Source organism: Marmota monax, unplaced genomic scaffold (assembly GCF_021218885.2).
Source record: "Marmota monax isolate L192 unplaced genomic scaffold, Marmota_monax_Labrador192_F-V1.1 WCK01_AAM20220418_F8-fsc00246, whole genome shotgun sequence".
Classification (NCBI taxonomy): domain Eukaryota; kingdom Metazoa; phylum Chordata; class Mammalia; order Rodentia; family Sciuridae; genus Marmota; species Marmota monax.
The window spans coordinates 1,003,633-1,011,813 of record NW_026694838.1 but is presented as its reverse complement, the minus strand read 5'-3'; the positions used below and the strand labels follow the sequence as shown (position 1 = coordinate 1,011,813).

Genomic DNA, 8,181 nt, shown 5'->3' with positions numbered 1-8,181 from the left:
CTAGTGCTGCAAAGTCCTGGAGCCTGCAGCTCGACCCAGCCGCCTGCAGAGGACCCTGCAGCCCAGGGACCCACCCTCTACAGGGTCCTGCCGGTACCGGACTGGGCACCTTCGTCCCCCAGCTCCTCTCACCGCCACCCACCACAGGCTCAAGAGGTCAGCGGGCCGCAGCGAAGATCCGGCAGCAGTCAGGGATCTGAACTTGAAGTTGTCTAGTCTAGTGGTTAGGAACGCTGTTTCCGAAGCGCAATTTTGGTTTTACCTCTCTCCACCTGAGTGACCTTGGGCAAGTTCCAAAGCTTCAGTGCACCAATTTCTAAATCCATAAAATGGGGGCACTGAAGTGATAACTAAAAGCTAGGATTGTTGTTAAGAGTTAATATAGCATTTCCCAGCACGTAGTAGGGGCTCTTATTTAATGGTGACAATGTTTAGTAGTAGCAGTAGTAGTTAGAGACTAAGCACTGTGGTCCAAAATGCAGGTTTGAGCTCTGGCTCTTCCTGTTCTTCGCTAGGGAGTTGGGGGCCAAGGGAGCGGAAGCAAGTGCCCTATCCCTTTACCCCCTTCCAAGGTAAACTCGGGATTACTCAGAGCCTGTAGTCGCGGTCTAGGGGCACCTTCAGACGGCCCTGACATCTGTGCCGTGAGGGTCCCTTTCTCTGGAGCGGAGGAAATATTTCTTTAGTGAATTGAGCACCTTTTCCCTCCCTCACTCCCCATCTTAGTCTTGCTGAATTCTCTGGGTCCCAGTAGCAGCGGTGAACCTACTGAGGCCTCAGGCAGGAGGGAAGAGGCAGCCTCGGGGTGTGCAATTCCCTCCGGGCTGGGGAAGGGAAGAAAGGAAGAGGTGGTGCGGACACCCAGGGAGAACCCGCTGCCTCGGGCGGTCGCGAGCCTTTTCTTCATTTTGCCTGCCTTCTAGGGACCGCTGGAGCTTGTTGGATCTAGGGGCGCAATCCTTGAACGGCCGGGTACCCAGCTCCCCAAACCGGACCTAGGGGTTGGAAGCGCCCGCTCCGCGTGCCGCCGGAGTGGGCGGTGAGCGCGGGCCCGCGGGGTAAGGAGGGCGCGCGGCGGTGGGGAGTGTGCCTGCACGTGTGTGCGCGCGCCGGTGCGCGTGCGTTTGAGGGAGTGTGGGGGGCCTGGCCAAGGCGCGTCCCACCCTGCCGCCCACCTGCCCTTCCAGCACCGTGCCGCTGCCCACACCCTCTCGTCCCCCTCACCTGTGCTAGAGCACTGACCACCCCCCTGCCACCACCCCCTGCAGCCCTCACGCCCCCAAGCCCCACCTCCCCCTCATCCAAACCCCACCCTGCCCACTAAGAGTTTCCCAATGCAGATTCAGACCAAAACCTGGAGAGACAGCCTTGCCTTCCTGCTCCCCTCGCCCCCTCCCCCTCCTGCTATAAATAACCAGTACTAGCGGGTCAGGAACGTCACACCGCCAGAAACCAGGACCCAGAGGTTTTCTTCTCTGGGAAGGGGCAAAGGGTGAGGAGGAAGAGAAAGGAATCGCTCGTGAGTAGTGAAGAAAAGATTGCTCTTTGACTCCTGAGACAGACTGAGCATCATTTTATTCTTTTTGTTCTTTCCATTTTTTTTTTCCTTTTAAAAAATGTTTTCCATTTCTTTCTTCTTCTCCGCACTCTCCCCACCCGCCCCAAATCCATGGGGTTGCTCCACACTCCTCCAATTGGTTTCTTTCCTCCCTCCCTCCGCCCCTGATTCCCTTTCCCACCCACCCCACCCCCACTGAACGTCCCCACCCCCACCCTAGTCTTGCCCCAGGCAGGGGATGCTATTCACCCAGGGAAATAAAGTTCAAACTCCTGGTCCCTGTCAGCCTGCTCAGACCCGAAGTGGGCTTCCGGGCACCTATTTTCCATTCGCACCCGACACCTGCTCTCCTCTAAATTCTTAATCTGGTTTTGCATATTTAAGAGGACACACACACACACACACACACACAGGCACACGCAGGCACACACCGAAAACCCACAACCCGCGAGGTGCAAAACTGCCTCCTGCAACTACTGAAACTTACCAGACGCTGTAGTTGTTTTTGTTTTAACGAAAGATCAACAAAGATTTTACTCTGGAATGATCCTGTGGGGTGACTTTCTATATAATTCAAGTATGTATATATTATACATGTATATGCTTTTCCTTTTTCCCCTTTAATTTTTTTTTTTTTAAACAAGGAAATCTGCTCCGTCCGCGGCATCCGCTGCTGCCCCTTTGATGTTTTGGTACGCCGTGCGCATGCGCCTCACATTAGAATTACTGCACTGGGCAGACTAAGTTGGATCTCCTCTCTTCACTGAAACCCTCAATCCCATCAAAAACTAAAGGGATGTGGAGAGTCCGGAAAAGGGGCTACTTTGGGATTTGGTCATTCCCCTTAATAATCGCCGCTGTCTGTGCGCAGAGGTAAGTGTCTTTTTTCCTTTCTTACTTGGCGGAATTCTGTCTGCATACCTCTGTGAGAAGGATGCTGGAGACGATGTGCTTGCTTCCTCATTGATGCCTGTTTATTGTCATTTCTTTCTTTAGTGTCAATGACCCTAGTAATATGTCGCTGGTTAAAGAGACGGTGGATAGACTGCTGAAAGGCTATGACATTCGTCTGAGACCAGATTTTGGAGGTAATGGGGTTGCCTTGCAAATAAGAAACAGCCCAGCTACAGCTGAAGCTGCCTTTTGAGCTTTGTGTGCACTCTCTTCCTCCCCCTTAGTTGAGGGTACATGTGGCACACTGAATGAATCTCTGTTTTCCCATATTGAAAAAGGGATCCAAACTTATGCTGATGTGTTACTATCCAACACTTGAGAGGTCTTTCAGAGACCCTCTTAGTGTGGACTCAGATTTGGTGACTTGCTTTCCTTTGCCTTCACTGTTACAAATCCTTTGCTTTACTGTCTTTGCTTCCGTGAGAGACAAGCCTGTTAAGTTTGGTTAATGGTGTGCCCAGAGAATCTGTCTTGCAGAAGGCCATCGTGAACATTTTTTGAGAACAAGATGTGCAGGCAATTGGTTGAGAGGTGGCATTAACCCCCTGTGCCCGCCTACTTTGGAATAGTTCCTTTGGCCAGGGTTTAAAGTGGCTCATCTGAATATCATCCACTCCTCCAAGCTTCAGCAGCCTGAGGGAGAAGGGGAGGGGCTGTAGGGTAAGAGGGTAGGGGGGCAGCTGGGGTAGGTAGAAAATGACATCTGTCCCTGCAGTCCTGAATATAGTGATATACTCATTTAATTTTGCTTTAGACTTTTCTGGCATTCACAGAGTTAAAACCTACACACCTAGGGGGTGTGGGAAAGAATGAGGAGGAGGGGGTTTAGATGCAATATATAAAAATCCTCTCCTCTAGAATGATTCTTAAGCTTCTCTAAGTTGTGTGCATTCACAAGCTGAGACATCTGCACATGTAGACAGAGCTGGAATCCCTCAACCACCAGCACATGTGTGTGTGTGCATATTCAGTGGAGCAGTTCCTAGAGGAGTGGGTGTCTACCACTGTTTTTGCAAAGCAGCAGGGAAGTGAAGCATTTGAGGATTAGCAGTGGAGAGGGGTTTGAGGCAGGGTGTCCCATGCCTAAAGACAACTCTTGTTAAGAATGAATAAGTTCTCAGAAATCACATGGCTGACCATGTTGGTTTGCAGGTCCCCCCGTGGCTGTGGGAATGAACATTGACATTGCCAGCATTGACATGGTTTCTGAAGTCAATATGGTGAGTATGGAGGTTTATGGCTATGTCTCTGCAGACCTTTGATTAGGAATAGGGTTAAGGAGGGAGCTGGCCATTGACGGTGGGATATGTGGGGATATATGTGTGAGGAGGAGGAAAGGGCATGACATTTTGCCTTGAAATTCACTGTGTTTGAGGTTACAGAGCTGGCTCATTTTGGTCCGTAATATTTTTCTTTTCAACCTGATTCTGACACTTGGGTCTTGGTGTAGAATGAGAAAAGTGGATCACATGTTTGTTCCTGAAAGGCAACCACATGCTGGAGACCCCTGCAGATGTGACCTTTCTTAAGGCTCCATAGAAAATTCAGTTCATGAGTGTTTTTTTTTTTTTTTTTTTTTTGTTTGTTTTTTTTGGTTGGGGTTAGCTTAAGAGAAAAGGAAAGAGGTAGTTTTTATTATCATTTAACAGAAAAATTATATGACAGAGAGTATAACCTACAAACTAAATTATGGTACAAAGAGGCTAAACAAAAAAATCTTGGATACTGAGGCCCACTTGTTGCTTTTGGAAATCGCCTATTTATAGTTAATGACAACCGGATTCCCCGTTCCCCATGGCTTGCCACAGGCTTTAACCCTTTTAGTTCATGAAAACAAAAGTAAAAATTATCACTCAGTTCCTAAAAGGCTGGCTAAGTTCCACGTGTCATCTCTGGTCACTTCTGGAGTGTTATTCATCTTGTGCCCTAAGCTTGTATGATTTATTGATAGCTTCTTTAGTGGTTACCTTCCTGGACTTGGGGCTAAGAGAAAAAGCCTCTGTGTTCCCCAAACAGGAAGCACTTGTGGGGGGGGTTTGCTTCATGCAGGAGCGCCCCCTGCTGCCCATGTTGGAGCACTGCAGACATGCATGACAGACAAGTGTCCCAGATTCCTCCACTGAGGTGGGGCATTTCTCTGGTAACTTTTCTAATTTAAAGTTTTTTCCTTTGGAAAAGCCCATCTAGAAGGGCCACACTTTGATGTAAATCTCCAGAGTTACTTTTGACAGGGCACACAGTACATTTAAGAATATTGTGCATCCTTCTGTCCAGAAGGTGGATGGATAACTAAAGAAAGGGGGTGCAGTGTGTAAGATTTTATGCAGACACTTCTTGGCCAGCCATCAGGAACTGAGAATTAGGACTCTTATTTATTAACTCAAGATGGTCAATGTACCAAACTGCTAAGTTTTGAACAGGCTCTCAACATCACACACGTTTCCATATTCCCTGAATTTAAACAGGAACCTGAAATAACCAGTACAACCCTTATCCATTGCCCCCAAATAAGTGATAGTGTGTGTGGGATTATGTCAAGGTTCTGAAGAATCTTATGAAAACTTAAGGGAATGTTCAACCATTTCAGCAATGTTGTAGTGGCATGAATCTTTTTGTGTTCTAATTATTGGGAAAGTTTTTATGATAATAGATGTCAATGCTGACCAAAGACAGTATTGGATGTGCAGAACCACACATTATGAGATTCCCTGTGTGGACAGACAGTATTTGTTAAGTGAATTTCTCAGCTATACAGATAATCACTTTGGTGGGAATCAAGATTTTTCATCAGTTTATATTCTGAGTTTCAACATAAAAATAGGAAATGGTCCCAATGTGGGTATCTCCTAAGTTCCAGGTACTTGATTCTAGATTGTGTTGCTGAAAACAAAGTTATATATAAAGTCATGTGTGATTCTGTGTGTCCTACATGTGGTTGGATTAGACACTTTTGTATGTTTTTTTTTAATTTATGCTGTTTTCCTGCTCTCAAATTATATTTTAATGCTTGCTTCCTTAGAGGATTACTAAAATGGTGTTTTGTGGGAAAATAGTAGGAAGAATCTAGAATCCAAAGAGACAATCATGAGATGACTAGAGTTTATTGCAATAGGTTAACTAAGCACTTAAGTGAGTTCCATAGAAAGTTGTTTGAGTGGTAGAGTTTTTGTTTTCTTTTCCTTTCTTAAGTTGTATTCATTTTTTTTCCCTTTATGAAACATTTTGGAGAGATATCTCAGGTAGACTCCATGCCAAGACCTGCAAGTCAAAATATAGATCCAGCTAAGGAGAGGTGTCATCATTTAAAGCTATTTACTGTGACTGAAAATCATGGGATGTTGAAAGTACAAAAATAAATGTCAAGTTGTAAATGGGACAGCATTGCAGCATTACTGATTAGAACCCAGTGTTAAAAGTTTGAAGCCAAGGCTGGGGTTGTGGCTCAGTGGTGGAGCACTTGCCCTACATGTGTGAGGCACTGGGTTCAATTCTCAGCACCACATATAAATAAATGAATAAAATAAAGATCCATCAACAACTAAAAAAAATATTTTTTAAAAAAGTTTGTAGCCAGATTCCTTTCTTAGCCTAATGCTAACACTGGTGGATATGTTCAACTACATTGTAGCTTGTTGAAAAATGAGCATCATTTTAGCTAGCAACCCAAAGAATCTAAAACTAATCCTCCAAAGAAATTTATTTGTTATATCTGTTGCTGCTACTTTATTTTTAAATGTGGTTTCTTGCTTCAAAGCAACAGATGAGTAATTCCATCACTAGTGCTTAAGATGATGTTTGTAGTATACTGTCCTTTGAACACATTTCTAAAAGGGTCAGGATCTTTTGGTTAGTTCCATTAATTATTTAAGTTAAATTTCAGTTGATTAATATGAATATCTCTCCCTCATTATCCTTTTTGGACTGCAGCCTCTGGTAATTGTAACTTTCTTATTCTAGCACATCTTTCTTTGAAGAATGCTGGCACTAGACCATTTTAAATTGCTGTTGACTCATTTGTGTTGAAGAAAAAATGTCCATCCATGTCAATGTGCTTCTTCTTATAAGTGACAATGATGAAAAGACCCTGAACTGAATCAGGAGTCTTGGATGGTAGTTGTACTGCTGGTGCTTAGTCATACTGAGGATAGTCACAGCCTGAGTGACCTCAGTTTCCTTCTTGTTAAGGGAAAGTAATAGTCCCATTTTACCCATCTCAGGTGACCACCAAAATTAATAAAAGATATATGTGAATGTATTGGTGTTCTATGAACAGAAATTAATACCATCCTAGTACCCAAGAGACAAAGTCTCTAGCACTCCTGCTGCTGTCCTACATGTCTTTGCATTGATAATCTACCTCTTTAGGTCTTAGTTTGCTCATCTTTGGAACGAGAAGGAACATGTTCAGTTCACTTCCAACTCAGAGTTACATGTGTCTCCTGCTTGGTTTGTAATAGCAACTCTACTGTGTATAGAGAAGTTTCAGGAAAACTTGGGGATTTATAAAAGCATTAGGAAAATGCAGAACTCCTAAATGGCTTAGAGTTGAGAGTTCTAAGGAAGGTGGCAATTGTATCTAAGCCATGAGACTCAGATGACTGTCACCCCATGAAAGATCTTTGGAGGAATGAGATTTCAATTAGAATGCTCCTGAGCAGGAAGCTTGGCTTTGGAATGAAATATTTTTAGATGTTTTGGTTAAATTGGCAGGAATCTTTTTGTTAAGATTCTTTGATGAAAAGTGCATTTTAAGATTCAAATTTGGCTCTGAGGATTATGGACCGAAATAGCTTTCTCTTCATTTAAAGCAGATTCTTCTCCATCTTGAAGCAACACATTTGCCAACCAACGAGTGAAGCAATATTTCACTTTTGAGGAAAGAGTTCTAGTAAACACATACACAAATTACCTTTTTATGGAATGGCAAATGGAGAAAAGTATCGCTTTTTTTAAAAAAAACAGATGTTTCTTGCATCACCAGCTGCACAATTTAAAATTCCATTCAACCAATACTTATTTAGCTGCCACTATGAGCCCAGCATGTGTAAGACCTCAGGGACAGAGTAGTGAACAAGACCAGGCTGTCCCTTGACCTCATGAAACTTAACATCTAGGTGTTCTCTAATCTTAAATTCCACATCAGGTGCTTACTGTGCTTCTGCCTAGCTTAATTCTGATCTTTTCTCTAAACCTTTTCTGCCCAGAAGGTACACAAGTGCGTGCACAGTGGTCTCTCTCCTATCAGTTCCTTTGTTCCTTGTTCATTTCTCCAGTCATTTCATGCTTGGTATCTCAACTTGCCTTATATTTTAGATAATTGTTCTATCTTATTCTGTCATGTTTATAATTTATTTCTAGACAAGGCACTGTCTCCTCCAGTGGGTGAATGCCACAAATAATGAATGAGGAATTCACTTTCTTAGCAGGAATTCATGGTTGGTCACCACACACTGTACTATCTATGTGGATAAATAGAGCAGAGAATCATAGCACTCAGCTTTGAGACATTCACCATTTAAAATATCAGCATAGGATCACAAGTGCTTTGAAGAGAAAATCGACAGAACATAGTAGGCATATAGAATACTGATGCACTGCATAGAAATTAGCTTGAGGAAAAAAGGGTTAGAGATCTGTGGACAAATGTTCCAAGCAGAGGGAAAAATGCA

General features: G+C 44.0%; 1 protein-coding gene across 2 annotated transcripts in view; it reads left to right on the top strand.

Moving 5' to 3' along the window:
- The first annotated feature begins 1,368 nt into the window (after positions 1–1,368).
- Positions 1,369–8,181, top strand: part of Gabrb2 (gamma-aminobutyric acid type A receptor subunit beta2) — a 232,899-nt gene continuing 226,086 nt past the window's right edge. The window contains exons 1-4 of one of the 2 annotated variants that reach the window (XM_046426269.2): positions 1,369–1,519; positions 2,203–2,431; positions 2,555–2,646; positions 3,665–3,732. In XM_046426269.2, coding sequence (XP_046282225.1) covers positions 2,355–2,431; positions 2,555–2,646; positions 3,665–3,732 — 237 coding nt within the window. In that variant the 5' untranslated portion in view covers positions 1,369–1,519; positions 2,203–2,354. The remainder of the gene's footprint in view (positions 1,520–2,202; positions 2,432–2,554; positions 2,647–3,664; positions 3,733–8,181) is intronic. The other variant, XM_046426267.2, reaches the window with a different exon arrangement.